At 36.9% G+C, this 16,450-nt stretch overlaps 1 protein-coding gene across 1 annotated transcript in view; it reads left to right on the forward strand.

The window, feature by feature from the left end:
• The window catches only part of fndc1 (fibronectin type III domain containing 1), a 75,502-nt gene extending 59,365 nt beyond the window's left edge, over positions 1 to 16,137 (forward strand). Inside the window, exons 17-22 of the mRNA XM_088933749.1 lie at positions 1,266 to 1,374; positions 7,849 to 7,928; positions 11,564 to 11,593; positions 12,257 to 12,418; positions 13,668 to 13,790; positions 14,670 to 16,137. Coding sequence (XP_088789875.1) covers positions 1,266 to 1,374; positions 7,849 to 7,928; positions 11,564 to 11,593; positions 12,257 to 12,418; positions 13,668 to 13,790; positions 14,670 to 14,785 — 620 coding nt within the window. The 3' untranslated portion in view covers positions 14,786 to 16,137. The remainder of the gene's footprint in view (positions 1 to 1,265; positions 1,375 to 7,848; positions 7,929 to 11,563; positions 11,594 to 12,256; positions 12,419 to 13,667; positions 13,791 to 14,669) is intronic.
• Positions 16,138 to 16,450: the final 313 nt, after the last annotated feature.

Consider the following 16,450-nt stretch of genomic DNA (forward strand, 5'->3'; position numbering starts at 1 on the left):
AATTATTAAACAAAACAACAGGGTCCAGTAAAAACACAGTAGAATATATTACTTGCACAGGAAAATGGATATTAGAAACTCCAAGAGAGAAATTAAAAGGAATATTGCAATGGAAGCTACAAAAGCAAATAATTATTTCAGTATCACAACAGCAAAAGAACCATAAAGGATTAAGTCAAATATTTCCAGGAAAAAAACAGGAAACGTCAAGACAATGAAAGGGAAATAGCTGATGTACTAAATGAGTATTTCACTCAGGTGTACACTAAGAAAGGGGTCAATAATATGTCTCAAGCAGTGGAAGGAGAATATTCTGTGTTATGTGCAAAAGAGGCAGAAGTGATTAAGGTATTGAGATTGACTCAAGAAATTCCCAGATTTATTATTTATTCATGTTTTCAAAGTTATTTTAGTTGTTGTTGGACTCTTTAACAAATCAGTTTTACTATTATTTAGGAATACAGCAGAATTCTGAGTGAAATCAAATAACACTTGTTAAGATGCTAGTTACCTTGGTAAGAATGAAACAATTTGTTTTCTTCGGCAAGGGAATAAAAATCTTTAGATGTGAATTGGGGTGTAGGACTTTAAGGTATTCCATTTGATATTTTCTTAGCAATACAATATTAGTTGGAAAGATGTTCTGGATCTTTTCCTTATTTAAACAAATGTTAAAATACGAAACAAATTATAGGAAAATAATACTACTGTGTCTTACTTTAATGTTAAATTGTACTCCACCATCTGGTGCAATATTTCACCTTACACTACCAGAGCCAGGTGTATTGGCACTTAGCCAGCAGTAAAGCTGTGATCCTAAATATCTGACAGAGCCAAATTTAATCTAGATGACTAAGAAAGCACAATACAAATATTTTCCATCTAATGTACTGTGTGATCTAAGCATTCCTTTTTGAGGTGGGTTATTTTCTGTACAGTCTAATGCGAAGGTTAACATTGTCTGATTCACTTCCTGGGGAATTAGATTTTCAAACTTCTGGTTTAAATTATGTTTGCTGTCTAACATTATTAATATCTATGAAAGACAGCGCTCATCTTGAAATGTTTTTTGCAAAACAAATAAACAATAGGAAAGCAAAACCTTCTTATATCGTAAGCATGCGTAAGTAGAAAGCTGTGGCTGGATGTAAGATTAAGTTCCAACCAATGCCATAGTTAAGAATTTGTCATTTTAAAATTATATTAAGGTATAAAGAGAAGAGCACAAATGGACATCTGATGGATTTTTCTTTCTGACTCTACAGGATATATGGTACACAGCGCTTCCTACGATGATGTTTTAAACAACCGATGGTCATCCAGTTCAGCAAATGGTACCCATTTACCCGTGGAGAACCTGAAGCCAAACTCAAGGTTTGTTGTCATCAAAATTTCCTGCTATTTTATTCTTTGAAATGAATACTTGAGAGTGATTTGAGAATCGCCTCATAGACAACATCTAGTGAGCGTTTTCGTCTTCAAATTCATAACTTCCACAAGTACAGTACATTGATGATGTGTAGTGAGGTGAAAAAGCATGAATAATAAGAATTAGAAAAAAATGAAGCACAGAAATATGATGTGAAAATATTCCATTCCTCAGGTTAGGAAAACCAGATGACTAAAAATGAACCTTGAAAATAAAAAAAGCAGAATTAAAAGAGCACTTATGCAATCCTTCTACAATCTGGAAAGATTCATGCTGTCTAAGCATAAAAAATCAAAACTATATATAATAAATGGTAAAAAGTCAGTGACGACGTTTCAAAGTATTGCAATGTGCACACCCTGAAATGCATATAGTAACTAATTACAAGTGACAGGATATGTGAAGATCCAAATACACTAAATGCCAGGCAGGTCAAAACTGTCACAGAAAGATCTGAAAAAAAAGATGAAAGCCTCACCTTGAAGCGGTAAGCCATTATTAAAGAATGTACATAAGATAGATATGAGAATCACACTATAACAAATGGCAAACAGACTTAATTACATTCCTGTCAACTCCAGGAATTTTCCATTCCTGTAAACACTAGGTGTTTTCTACAATGAAATAATGAGTACAGAAAAAAGGTCCAATTTAACTTTAACAGGTACATTACCTGTATGTGGCACCAAATAATTCTGGATAAAGTAGAAGTATGGGAGGAATGCCTGCCCTCTGAACATCTTTGGTAATAATCTACCATGTACAGTATTATGGTAGAATAATATGGAATTATGGAAAGAAAGAAATGGACAACACTATGAAACAGCATCAAATTTTGTTTAATAGTAAATATAAAATGGTAAATACTTATTTTAAGGCAAACACAAAATGCTCTATGATATATTATAGGTCAAAAAGTAATAGTCTTTCTACAGGTGCATACAGAATTAAAGAAATTTGCAGTAATCTCTGAAATCAAGTTCTAAATACATGAAGTGCAAACCTGGAATAGAGAGATTTCTAGGAGCTGAGCAGTTTTGCCTCAAGTTTGCTTCACTTTAAAACAGATCATCAATACTTGGAATCTCAAGAAAATGTGGATACCTCCATTTCTGATACTGATGTTTAGACACAGGTTTCAATAACATCAGTCAGTGTCACTACCACCAAGAATACTAGAAAAGAGAGTGGTGGTTGTTAAAGTTTCTCTTCCCAGGACCACTATAACCAAGATCTGCATGAAGAATCCTGAGGCAACAACAGTGTGTCTCCCTGGAGCTGAGGTGTCTAAAGTCATTCAAAAATTAGACAGGCTCTTTGCAAAACAAGATAAAGCTCAGTTGTTGCTGTTCATGTTGGGACAAACCACCTTGTCATATATATACAAAACAAGTTTAGTCCTACTCTTTCTCTATTTTCCAAGCTGTATTCATAGTTATAGTCATTCATTGGCCTTGGAAACAAGCTGAGGAGTTGGATTTATTCAGACGTTTTCTCAGCTCTGCCCCTGTCATGATCTTACTTCTGTTGCTCACAGCTTCAGACAATACTCTTCAGTGACACCTCCTAGTTAGTAGTGAAAAACCATTTCACTTGCAGTCCTCACTTCCGTCCTCCTTGCACCTGGGAAACAACCTGCTTGCCATTCTACCTTCCCTCTTTTCTCCTCTCATCCTCTCGCCTCCATGGAGCTCCAGCAAACTGTGTTCCCTGGTGCAGACGCCGCAAATGAGAAGGACCGGAAGAGTGCTCAAAAAAGGGGGTTTCACATGATACGGATTCCATGCTAATGTTGTTATCCAAGCCCATCCTCTCTGCTTATCTTTTCTCCCTTTCTCTCTTTCTCTGGTAGACTGCAATCCCCACCTGGTCCACTCTCTCTTCTGCTTTCTTGTATTTCTGCACCTGCTCCAACATCTGTTGTCCAACCTATCACAGTTTAGCAATATCTTCTAGCTGCCCCCTCTGTGGTTTCTGCTGGTTTCTCGTTCACAGCCATTACTGCGAGCCAACACCTGCACGTTGTCTGTGGCCCAGGTGTGGCTTTATCCCCCAGCTATCTCCCTAAACCACCAGCAGTATCAAGGGCTCAAAACGTCTTCCCCGGGGCACCAGATTCCTGCTTCCCCTCAGGTGCCTGTCTCCCCTCAGCAGCTCTTCTGCCAGGCTTCAGGTCTGCACCTCCTGCTTTCGATTTGGGCAGCTGCCCACCTGCATCATAGAATCACTAGACACCGTTTGGCTTGTACTCTGCACCTCCGGTCTTCGGTTCGAGCCAGCGCCTGCATGCATCAGTGGAATCATTGCAAACCCTTTTCCATAGGAGCCTGCCTGTCTGCTGACGCCTGTTTACCATGCCCCCCTTTTCATTCTGAACCTATGTACTGTATGGCCACCCGAATGTCTTCTGGTTAAACAAACCTTATCATCAATCTCTGTTTCATACTCTCCCTGCTCTTGGCATTGAAATTTGTGCTCCCTAATTTGTGCTACACTGTACACTACCCAATCTTCAACAAATGCTGTATGTAATCGAAGCAGCAGGATGAAAAGCTTAGCTCACTACATCCATCTTTCCTTATTTTATGCCTATCGACCCTTAACCTCACGGCACCTTGTAGTGTGCACCAGTGATGACTGTGTTAATTCACAGTTTGTCTTGGTTTCATTTGCTGCACCAGAGGAGCCCTCTGTTTGATCTTCCCTCATTACACTAACCTTGAATTTTTTTTTTCAGATGTCTTAGTTGCCTTCAGCATGAAGAAGACTCAGGCCGTTTTCTTTCTTTGGGTCTAGGGATCATTCTCTATTCTAACGTTTTGAGCACAAGGCAGGCTTGGCTGCTTTAAAATAATTCTCACCACTTCCTCCTGCTCTTAGTCAATGCACCCTTTAAACTTTTCAGTCACTTAAACTACACCATGCACATTATCCCTCAGGGCCATTTCTTATCTTCTCTTCCCTGCTTCATCTGCACCACTGTACTGACTTGCACAACAACAGCACACCAATTTTAGGCTGTAAGGAAAATAGCTTACAGCTTCCTTGCCTCATGAATCTTCCCTCTGTGGCGGTTTTAGAACTGTACCTCAGCAGATGGTCAAAACCTAATCTCGCACTGATTATATAAATATCATGTTTTTGGCTTGCTCAATTAAAAATTTCTTTCCACAACCCACTCCACCTTTGCCATTGTAGCTGCTCACTGGCTTGTCCCAGATTAGAGTGGAGGTTCTGACAGCCCCCTCCTTTAGGGCAGTTTGTCATTTTCCTTTGCCAGGTGAGTTGCTCCAATAAAACGCTCTGTTCCAGCTATCTGTTTCTTAGCAGGGTAGACAACAGTCACAATATCTTGACATTGTTACAAGTTAAAGTAATAAGGAATATATTCATCTTTATTTACTGCAGCTGTTGTAGAAACAGCATGACTAATTTTCACACCCCAAAACTTCATTTGGAGTAATTGCTACCCAGCAAACTACCCCCAAGCCTGAATGTTTTACAATGCTTTGGAGCAATTTGCATTTTATGCAAAATGATAACTACTTACAGTAGCTTATATATATATCCTATTTACCTCAATTCCTGCTTATGCTGTATTTCTTAAGGTAAGTAAGGGAATAAAGCCTATATCTTATCATCTTCGAGTTTCTCTGCCCTGACTCCTAACCTTCTGTGGTCAATGCTTTGACATACAGGAATGCTTGTTTCTGCAATCTTTCTATATCTCACAGAATTCCTTCATTCTTTTCCTGGAAAGTCATAAATGTGTAACACATAGTTGAATTTAACCTCCTACCTCCTGCACCACCTCAGTCTTAATTAGGGTTTGACCAAGCTGCTGAAATTCTTTTCTATATTAATGGATATCAGTTTAGGTCTCAAAATCTATGGCTTATGAAAGATAAATGGATGTTAAGAAACTGTTATGAAAAAAGAAGTTCAAGAACATTTTAAAGAAATATTAAAGGTGCTCAGTAAGTTAACATTCTTTAAAAATAATTTAAAAAAACAAGGCAATAGTTAATATTTCACTGTCTACACACTTTTCTCACAAAAAGGGATGTTTCCATTTGAGTTCTAATTTTAATGAAAGGATTTTACTTGAGACAATTTTTATATTTCAAGCATAATTTTACATCTATTGATTGTCTTACTGCTTTATCTAATTCAGGATCATGGGGGAACTGGAGCTTATCCAAGCAAGCAATGGGTGCAAGGCAGTATACCAATCCATCTCTGGACACACAGACACGCACATTGACACTCACACATGGGCCAGTTTTTACAGAAGCCAATTAACTTACCAGTATGTTTTTGGACTTTAGGAGGAAACCAGAGCACCTGGATGAAACTCACGAGAACACAGGGAGAACATACAAACTCCATGCAGACACCACCCCAGGTTCAGAATGCTAATGCTAAGCACTGTGCCATCCTTTTGCCCCACATTTTGACAATGTTATGGGAATTTAATTTATTCTTTTTTTCTACTAATTTCTTTAGTGTCATTGGTGGGGTGAATATTTTTTTTCTCGTCTTTAATTGAATTTAATAAGACACTGCATTGTCAACATAAATGAAAACAACAAACACTCAATAATTTAGTTGTCAAATATATTCTATACTGTATATACATATACTCCCAAACTTTGCATAGAAGAACTCAGTAGTACTATCACATGAAATGTGTGATTCCCTGCCAAAATGGTTATGTATTCCTTGAATGCTTCATCATGGTGGTTGAGTGCTGTCAAGTCGGTATCAGCTCATGGCAACCCTATGGACAGTTCCGGTGTCACTATCCATAGAGTTTTCATGGCAAGATACAGAAGTAGACTGCCAGGCCTTTCTTCCGTGCTGATACCAGCGACACCGCCCCCCATACTGCTGCTGCAGTATAGGTTAGTATGCTGCAGTTAGAGAACCTTGCACCTGACGTGGGACATGAACCCACTACCCTGAGATTGAGTGTCATGCTCTACCAACAGAGCTAGTCGGGGCTTCATGCTTCATCATAGATATGTATAAATGAAATTTGCTTGACCTATCTTTCTGGCACTTTTAGGCCACAGATTACATTCTGTAGAGCTTTTCTTGTGTAATTTGAAAAATAACCACCTCATAAGCAAACCCACTAAAATAGACTGGGCTGACAGCTATTTGAGACAACAGAGGAATTTTTTGTGCTTAGGAAGTATGATTTTACCCTTGCAAACTATTAATAAACAGAACTGCCCTGTTAGTTGTATTATTAATTTGGACTAGTTTCATTTTTATTACACTGGGCTTCCTAGAGGTCCAGCTATTTGTTTCTAATTCATCCCAGAATTGTTGATTTTATATTATTTAAGAAAGTCGTGAAATGTTTTGAACTGAGTATTTTGTAGTGTGATTTTTCTCTCCACAGCAGGTGGTAAAGTACCAAAAATAATACTAATAATAATATGGTGGTACAGTAGTTAGGTTTCCTATGGGTGCTTTGGTGTCCTCCCACACTGAAATTTGCTGTCCCTGTGGTTCTGTCTGTGTGTACCCTGCGAAGGACTGGTGTCCTGTCCAGGGCATATACCACCCTGTGCCCATTGTTTTCCAGCATGGGATCCAGCCCCCCTGAGACCCTTGGATGAAGTGGTTGGAAAATGAATAGATAATAATAATTCAGGACACAATTGCTGTCTGCCTCTTTAACACAGTTTGTAGCATCTCAACATGTTTGTATTCATCTGTTGTTGCATTGAGTAGTGAAACTACAGAAAATTAAACTTTCACATTTGATTTTCTTCAAAATTCAGGTCTTTCTAAAAATGAACGTACTTTAAAAATAAATTATAAATCTTGTTGTACCCACTCTTGAAAGCTGTCGTTTAGAATTTTCAATTCTAGAATTTACTGTTGATAATTTCAACAAATATGAAGTTGTGCATACAATTGCAAAATGTTAATTACTTTTTCAAATGGGTACTTTGGGAAATGAATATTTGTATATAACTTTCCTTTATTTCCTTTATGTGAATTTAGAAAACACTAGAAGTGAACATTTCTTCCTGTTATTCCTTCGCTGGATAAAAAAATGTTGTTCTTAAAACAGAATCTCATATATAGATAATATATAAAATTAAAGATGTTTTTCTAAAAAGAAAATAAATGAAAATAGCACAGACCTGTTTTATTTCGTAGAACAACAAATTGTTTTCAAACTGGATTAATAACAAAAAATGTATACCATCAGAATGTCACAAAATTTACTTTTTATCTAACTATAATGTACAGTTACAATGTTAATATTCTAACTAATCCTGATTTCTTTCCAGTTCCTTACTTATAGTGTAAATTATTGAATGTCCCCTATGTGATGTTTCTGAAATTCTTTGGAAATTTGATGTACTAACAAGGGTTATTTATTCATCCCATTTTAGGTATTACTTCAAAGTCCAGGCAAAGAACATATTTGGTCTTGGTCCTCTCAGTGAAACATTTACATATGAAACAGAATCAGGTATGTAAGGTTCTTTTGCATTTGATTTTAAAACATTCTTGTCACATTGACAGAATTATTGTCCTATACATGATTGTACATGATTCAACATGGTCATATTAGAAGAGTTATATTCGAACAATGTTTGTTAGTTCTTTGCTAGGGTTTAGGCAATAACAAAGTCCTTTATAGCTTCATTTCTGAAGTATCCCAATGCATTAAATACGAAATCTGTTCTACTGGACAGTAAAGAAGAAGTACCTTCATTTTATTAAGATAATTTCCACTTGTGCCTCTGCATAAACTTCATAAATTGATAGATTCAAGACCCTAAAGACTTAGTCATCTACATATTATCAAAATATATTCCATTAGAAATAGCATTTATCATCATTCTTTGAAACCTTTTCAGTACAACAGCATTCTTCCACCTTAGGAGACTGTATTTCATGTATTTACTGTTCCACCATCCCAAAGTCTCCTGTGCCACAAGCTTAGTTTTTTACACTACCCCCAAAACTGGACTTCCTGTCTTCCATGACACCCTGAGCTTGTCAGAATTCAATGTTTGGGGGTTTACTCTCTCTAATTCTCTCTGGGCCAATCGATTTTTGTACTGTATTTCCCCTTGCATGGAGTTTCTCCATTTTGTACTGATAGGACTTCCATGTCTATTTCTCAGTTCCTGTTTTCTGGGGTTCTTTGGGGATGCCCTGCCTAACATCCTTCTGGCTCAATAGATCCATGAACAAATCTGTAAAACTCTCTGTGGCAAAGTGTTGCAAAGGTTGCCATAGCAAATAAAATGATTGATGCCTCAGAGGCTCATGCTCCTCTCATCCTGATCCAACTGAGTCTTTAAAACCTTACAGCTCCTATCTCCTGTCCTCTTTTATCCCCTTCTGTGGAAAAGAGAATTTTTCCTCTCTTCTGGATCTCTGCTTTGCCAGGTGACCACTGTCTGCTGCTAGCACACTCTTCCTCTCTTCACAGCTCCAGTGTGAAATCAAAGGTTCTGAGGCAACTTACCTCCATCAACAGGTCCACGCTCTGGTGGAGATATTGTGAGATATGGTTTCAGAGAACCAATCTTGCAGAATCTTCTATTAAGAAGTTTATACATAATGTTTTCTGTGCTTCAAATCATAGCACCAAACTCGTTTCCACTTCTGTGATGTTGACATGTTGATTAGTTATTACTGTTTTCCACACCTGAGATTGCCTTAAGACTGGTTGCATTTGAGTTGTTTAGACATGGGGTCACCGTCAATTGATTTTCTGCCAGATTTAAGCTCCTTTGATGACCGTGTCTCTAAAAAGTAACAAGGGGCAGCTTTTCCTAGAACAGCAGACATGTAGTTTATTGCATTTGTCAGCGCTGGAATTCTTTAGTCAGAATTTGGCACAGTGCTGCAGTGTCAAAAGTGTTTTTGCATATACTCTGCTGCTGCTACAATATCAGTCCCTCCCCTTGTGCTTGTATGAGCTTTTGTGTTTCTTACATTTACTCACTTTACCAGACTCTGCACAGTTATGGAACAGAAGGTGAAGAACAAGTTCCTGTAGTATTCCAGTAGTCTCAGTCATGTTAGAGTTTTTTTCCATGTAATTGTTTTGTGGAAACCTAAATACATTGTAACAAGCATGCTCTCTAGGGTGCCCATGGTTAAGGGAAAGAGTTTCTGCCTTGCCAGTGGATCCAGCCCATTTGGACTCTCACCTTCACAATGAGTGGCTAGAGTTCAAATCCTTGCCAGGACCTAATTTCTGATCATTCCAATGCTATATCACACTGATATACCGGTATCTGTTGCCAGTTTTGCTTTCTCAGAGAAACAAAAAAAATAGTTCAACTAGCCTGCAATTTCTAAGTCCAATTTCTTCTACATCACTCTTACATTATAAGGCTTTATTACTTTTATCACTTCCATAAATACATTGCCAGCAGCCATATCACCCTGCAATTCACAACTGGTAGCCCACTGAAGCTAAGCAGGTGTGAGCCTGGTCAGTATCTAAATTACAAACCTCCTGGGAAAAACTAAGGTTGCTGCTGGAAGAGGTGTTAGTGGGGCCAGCAGGGGGCACTCACCCTGCAGTCTGTGTGGATTCTAATGCCCCAGTATAGTGTAAATATATAATGTAAAAAGGCGCCGTCCTTTGGATGAGACGTAAATCCGAGGTCCTGACTCTCAGTAGTTATTAAAAATCCTAGGGTAATTTCTTAAAAAGAATAGGGGTGTATCCCCGGCATCCTGGCCAAATTTCCCATTGGCCTTCACCATCATGGCCTCCTAACAATCCCCAACTATGAATTGGCTTCATCACTCTGTTCTCCTACCCACTGTTAGCTGATGTGTGGTGAGTGTACTGTGTGCACTATGGCTGCTGTCGCATCATACAAGTGGGGCTACACACACTGGTGGTGGAGGCGAATCCCCATTACCTGTAAGGTGCTTTGAATGGAGTGACCAGAAAAGCACTATATAAGTGTAAAGAATTATTATTATTACATGTACTGTAATATAAATAAAATTATAAGTGATTTCTTGATTTAGCTTTATCCCATTTTTGTAGAAATATTCTTATTGCGTCTGAACATTTTTAAATTGTCATTTTGTAATGCAGGTAACTTTCAATGTAATATGAGGTTGCTTTGGTTAACAGCATTCAGTGTTAGTGTCTGAATTAATCCACTATGTCCCACTGATGAATTTTTTATATTCCTTTCTTTCTCTGAAAATTCCCCACATCTACTGTTTAACTCACTCATTCAAGGAAGAAAATTAGGCCTGAATAAACTGTACTGTTTCTAGCTGGCTCAAAATTATTCAGTAAACATGGGCTTTAAGCATAATAATAACATTAAGTTTAAATCATTCAACATATAATGAAATTATATAACAAAATACTGTATAATGACGATGCAGAGCAATTAGTAGTAATAAAGAGCTATAATAAATGAGCAAGATGGTATGGTGGTTAACACTGTTATATCACAGGTCTAAAGTCATGTGTTTGACTCCACCTTTGGGTACCAATCTTTGTTGAGTTGTGCATTTTCTCCCTTTGTGTTTCTTTCCTCTCCCAAAGACAGGATTGCTGTGTTTACCTGTTTTGATTGTGTTCAGGTGTACTCTGGCGCTCTGCTATACAGTATGCTCAGAACTGCAAACAGTGTGCAGAGTTAAGATGAAATAGGCAACATACATGTATCGTACATCACAAATTAACAATAATAATAATAATACAAAACTTTATGTTATATAGCACCTTTATAAATCGTACAGTGCAAATAATGCTTAAAGTAATGTACCTTCTCAAAGCACTTTACAGAATGACAAGAACAATAAATAAAAAGAATACACAAGATAAAACACAATTACAATATACAGAGGAGACTGTGGATGGTGGTACTAAGAAAAGTAGAAGCAGAGGGGTAAAGAATGGAACCAGTTAAGTAAAGGCTCTTCTAAAGAAGAAGGTGTTGATTGTGGATTTTAAGGAGTTTAGAGAAGGTGACTCTCTGATATCGTTGGGCAGAGAGTTCCACAGCTTGGGGACGTACAGGAGAATATTGGTGTGCTTGATAAAATTAAAAGCAAGATTCTTGTATAACTAATACAATTTCACGTTTTTTTTTTGTTGCTTTGCAGATGATCCATTGCTCATAGAGAGACCTCCTGGTAAGTCACACAAATATTAATGTTATTTTAAATTCTATTTATTGATGAATATAGCAATATACCTACCATGTGTTGTACAGTGTCTGTGTCTGTAATACTGTGTCTGTGTAAAATGAAAATCAAATTGTACAGTGCAAATAATACTTAAAGTAATGTACCTGGAATCACATATGATATGGCAACCTGTTCAAATCCACTTCTTTACAGAGCTGGGTGTATTTTAAGGGATATGTATTTTGTCACTTAAGGTATTCTAATATCAGGGGCTCCTTTACTTAACAGCAAAAATCAGTAGCAAAGTATGATTTGGATTTACTCTCACCTGTTTCACTTTGCCAAACATTCATTCAGAAAATGAATATGTACTATAAATACATCATCCAACATAAAGAAATTCCAGATTGTGTGTTTCTAGCCTGGTCAAAAGCAATTAAAGTTTAAGATAAATGTACAATAAAATCTTTTTTTTCCTATTGTTGCAACAACACAAAGGTAATTTCTGAATGTAGTCTATAGCTGTTTCTCCATCTCGTTTTTTTTCTGTGACACTCCAATCATAAGCAATCTGCCTTTATTCTCAGGATAACTCCACCACATTAGTGTGGAGCATACCTAGTTTTCTGGATGTTTATGTTCTAAGGAGGAATATTAATTGTATTTCAGGTGGAGAGCCTATTTGGATTCCTTTCTCCTTCAAGTACAACCCAGCACAGAGCACCTGCAAGGGTAGTCAATACGTGAAGCGTACCTGGTACAGAAAGTTTGTTGGCGTTGTGCTTTGCAACTCACTCCGGTACAAAATCTTTATGGGAGAAGGACTGAAAGGTGTGGTGAAATCAATATTTTCTTAACCAATGGCTCATGATTATTGGGTTCTAATGTATTTCACCTGTTGTTTTTAGGCTCACTAGTATTATTATATAAAGGAAATGTAAAGCATGTTTTTAGTATAACATTTTTCAGTTGTGTTCAGCTTGACCAAATTGGTGGTAAATGTGTCATCATGGCTTGACATACAGTAGATGCGGACTGCAAAGAAACAGGTAAAGGTTTAGTCCTTGCTGAAAGGAAAAGAAAAGAGACACAACATTTCAGCTGTGGAGCCTGACACCTTCTTCACAGCTGAGGAAGGCTCCACAGCCTTTTCTTTCCTTGCAGCATGGAATAAACCTTTTCCATTGCAGCCCATGCATGCTGATGCAGCTACTGTACCTACTTGTAGATGTGGACTGCCACCTTTAGAACCTTTTTAGAGTGTGTTGGATTGTTAGGCTAATTTGGTTGTAGAGAAATATGCAGAAAGTAAGTACAGTAACGTCTTGACATTCATGAGGGTTAGGTACAGAGAACTGTTGCAAATCGCCGAAGTCACATACTGTACTACATCACCGAGTCTACCACTATACCTTTTGTATGTTTAAAACATAAGTGTATAGGTATGTTTAAAAGACGTAAGTAACCTTCCCTTGTGTGATATTTAAAATATTAATACATTGACTTTAAGTTACATAACATCAACAATAATCACAAACTTATAGTGATCTGTTAAATAACATGAATTTCTTCTCTGCGTCTAGCCTGCATTTTCTCTCTCTGCCTTCATGATTAACACAGCCCACTGTAATGAACAGGTCAAGAAAAACTGTGGGCCTGTAAAGTCATCTCCAGTCATTCCCCATGCTGCCAGCACAGAAACAGGCTTCTCGATTTCTTCCTAATCTGCTCTTGTTCCATACAAGACCCCATTGGCTAGAATAATTACATTCGTGAATGTTAAATTAACAAATCTCATGACCCTACTGTATATGTCTCTTACTGTCAGAAGCAATTTAGTTCCACACTGTTGGTAACACGTTTTTATAGTTTGCCAAAATTTGTGGCCAGGGGCTTCAGCTCTAGAATGCTTAATGATAAATTATTTATTAAGTTCCAATGGAGTCGACACATCTAAAGAAGGCTCAACAGCTGAAATTCCTACTTGTTTTAGTTTTTCAGCTTCGAATTAACCTCTACTTGATCCAAAATTATTTTGTGTTTTTTTAATTGCTTGCGAGTTCATTTTGATGTTTTCTAGAAACTTTCTACAGTATTGGAGATACATACGGCCATGGTGAAGATCACTGTCAATTTGTAGACTCCCATATGGAGGGAAGGACAGGGCCTCACTACCTATCAACCTATCTGCCAACTGTGCAAGGTAATAACAGGCTCTTCTTCCTGCTGATGATAAATCCTACAATTCTGTTGTGCTACACAAAAATCAGTTTTTAAAGTTTGACTTTAAAGATACCCTTCTTATTAAGATACCCTCCTGTAATTTTACCATAATTAGATATTTGTTCCATTATTTGACTATTAGCGTCATCGCTACAAAAGTAAAAAATCTACTCTAGTGCTCTTTTAGTAAAACAGCATGACTGCGATTTCATTGTTTGTCTGGAAAATCTCCTCTAAACTAACTTATCAGTTCCATTGCTAATTCAATGAGGCTTAGCCTTAGGGCTGCCACCTGGTCTATAATCCCCAGACACTTTGAGATAGAACAGCATTATAAAAATTGCCCTGAAATTCATGTGTAAATTGCACTTAACCGTTACTAAATTGATATTGCTGTTTAATCACCGCACGGGGCTTGACAATATAATAGTACTTAAATGTGAGAAAATAAAAACATATCTGGAGTAATATGTATTTTCCATTTTACGTGACCATTTGCAGTTGTTATTTTTTAAAAGCCATTTTGATTAAAGTATAATCCTGATTTGTACTGATCATAGATTCTCTGACCCCACCCTTTTGTGCTGAACCAAACTGAATGTTTAAATTTATAACATTTTTAAATGCTGTTTTGTCTCAATGACTCATTAAGTCATTGGTCAGGCAAGTGGCAATTCTGCTTTCTCTGTTTAATGCAAGGTGTAATTATTGTGCTTTTAGGGCTAAATATTATACATTGCAATTAGAGATTCAGCAGTTTCACTTTTCAGAAGATCACGTCACTTGTATCACTTGTATCATCTGATTCTTTAATTGATTGTAGTTGCCGAGACTTTCAGCCCAGGACTGTTTGTTTCAGGTTTCTTCCGTGCTTATCGCCAGGAGCCAGTGCAGTTTGGACTCATCGGCCGTCGCACATCTCATCCCTTTGTGGGCTGGTATGAGTGTGGTGTACCTATTCCAGGAAAATGGTAACAGCAACCTAATAAAGAAAGAAACTTTCCTCTAAAAGTACATGGCCCAAACTTACTGTGGCCTTTCTTCACAAAAGAGAAATAAACTTCACGAAATGGCAAAGTTACACACATGCCGCTTTAAAATGAAGACAATAAAACGTAATAATAGTCCCGTATTAATAATTCATGCACTTTTGAAGCAGTGTTTGTGAGAATAAAGCATGTGTGTTGGAATTGATTTTTTCTTCACTCCTAAAAACCTTATCCCAATGGCTAAATGTAATACAAAAATGAGCAATTGTGTAAAAATACAAGTAACAAAATTTTGCATAAACACTTACTGATAGCAAAGACAAAATATTACATCTTTTACTTTATAAAAGATTGCAAAGTACTAAGTTATTAATGAAAATGAATACAACATTGTGTTGTATAAAAAGGTCCATGTTAATATTAGTTTTGTTTTATATATATATCATTGATTATGTCTCAAAAAACAGTTTACACAGTATGACTGTATAATAAAACATTCCTGAAAACGAAATGTTTGCTACTGTTACTTTAATTATATACATTTTCTCTTCAAAGATTCTCGCCTTTTCTGAATCTTTGTGCCCCATAAAATATTGGGCTGGGGGTTATTTTTTATTTTCAGTATGAGGTCAGGGAAACAATGAGAATTACGTTGCTCAGGAATGAAAGAAAATTGTTAAATGGTGCTATGGAAACCACTAAACAGAAAACATTTACCCTGACACTTTTTTTTCTTTGTTGTTGCTCTCGCTCTTTTTTAAAATCAACAAAATCGCTTTTAAAATTTGAAGTCCTCTAGCTTCAACAAATCACACCTGACTTCTAATAGTGTTTATGTTATAAAATATGTTATTTATTCTTACTGTATTCAACTACATATAACAGCATAATTGTTGTTGGACTTATATTTTCTCTGTCCATCCATCTATCACAAAACCTGTGGATGTTTCAAATTGGTGACAATACTCTGGTGTTCAAGTCAAGTATTTTATCAAGATCCATGGTGTTGTAATTTGCACTAAAATGCATGAGCTGATAGACACTGCAATGAAAGCAAAGGACCTATTGATGTCTGTGTAATTCACAAATTCCAGACATATGTATAAAGGACTGGCAAGTCTGTATATGAGATATGTACTTTGGTTAGTGTATAAATTGTATTATGATTTTTTTCTCCCAATGCCTGTTTTTCTTTCTGATGTAATTTAGATGATTTCATTCTTCCTCGGCTAACAAAACAGGACTTTTCAACCTTTTTCTGAGCTCTGAATCATAAGGTTGGAAAACGTAGCTTTTTATATTTTTTTCATCTTTTTGTAAGAATAAATGCATTTGAAATGTAAGACTGACATTGTTTTGTTTTATTTGAATGAGGGTGACAACCCTTAAAAGGCTGTTGTGTATGGGCTTTCCATGTTTGTGTCGCCATGGTTACATGAAAATCCCTGAGACACTTCGGAGCGGGTGTCATAGACAGGACTGCTGGCAGGCAGGTCAAGGTAACACAGACACACAAGAAGTTAAGTGCAAATGAAAACACAGTACTAAACCCCAACAAAAGCCTAAGCTCTTCTTTGAGCTTCTAAGTATACTTTTTCTTAAGCCCTCTCTATAAATTCAGCTAAGCTTTTTTGTGAAACATTTACACTAA

The sequence above is a fragment of the Atractosteus spatula genome, chromosome 2 (assembly GCF_055471065.1).
Source record: "Atractosteus spatula isolate fAtrSpa1 chromosome 2, fAtrSpa1.hap1, whole genome shotgun sequence".
Classification (NCBI taxonomy): Eukaryota; Metazoa; Chordata; class Actinopteri; order Semionotiformes; family Lepisosteidae; genus Atractosteus; species Atractosteus spatula.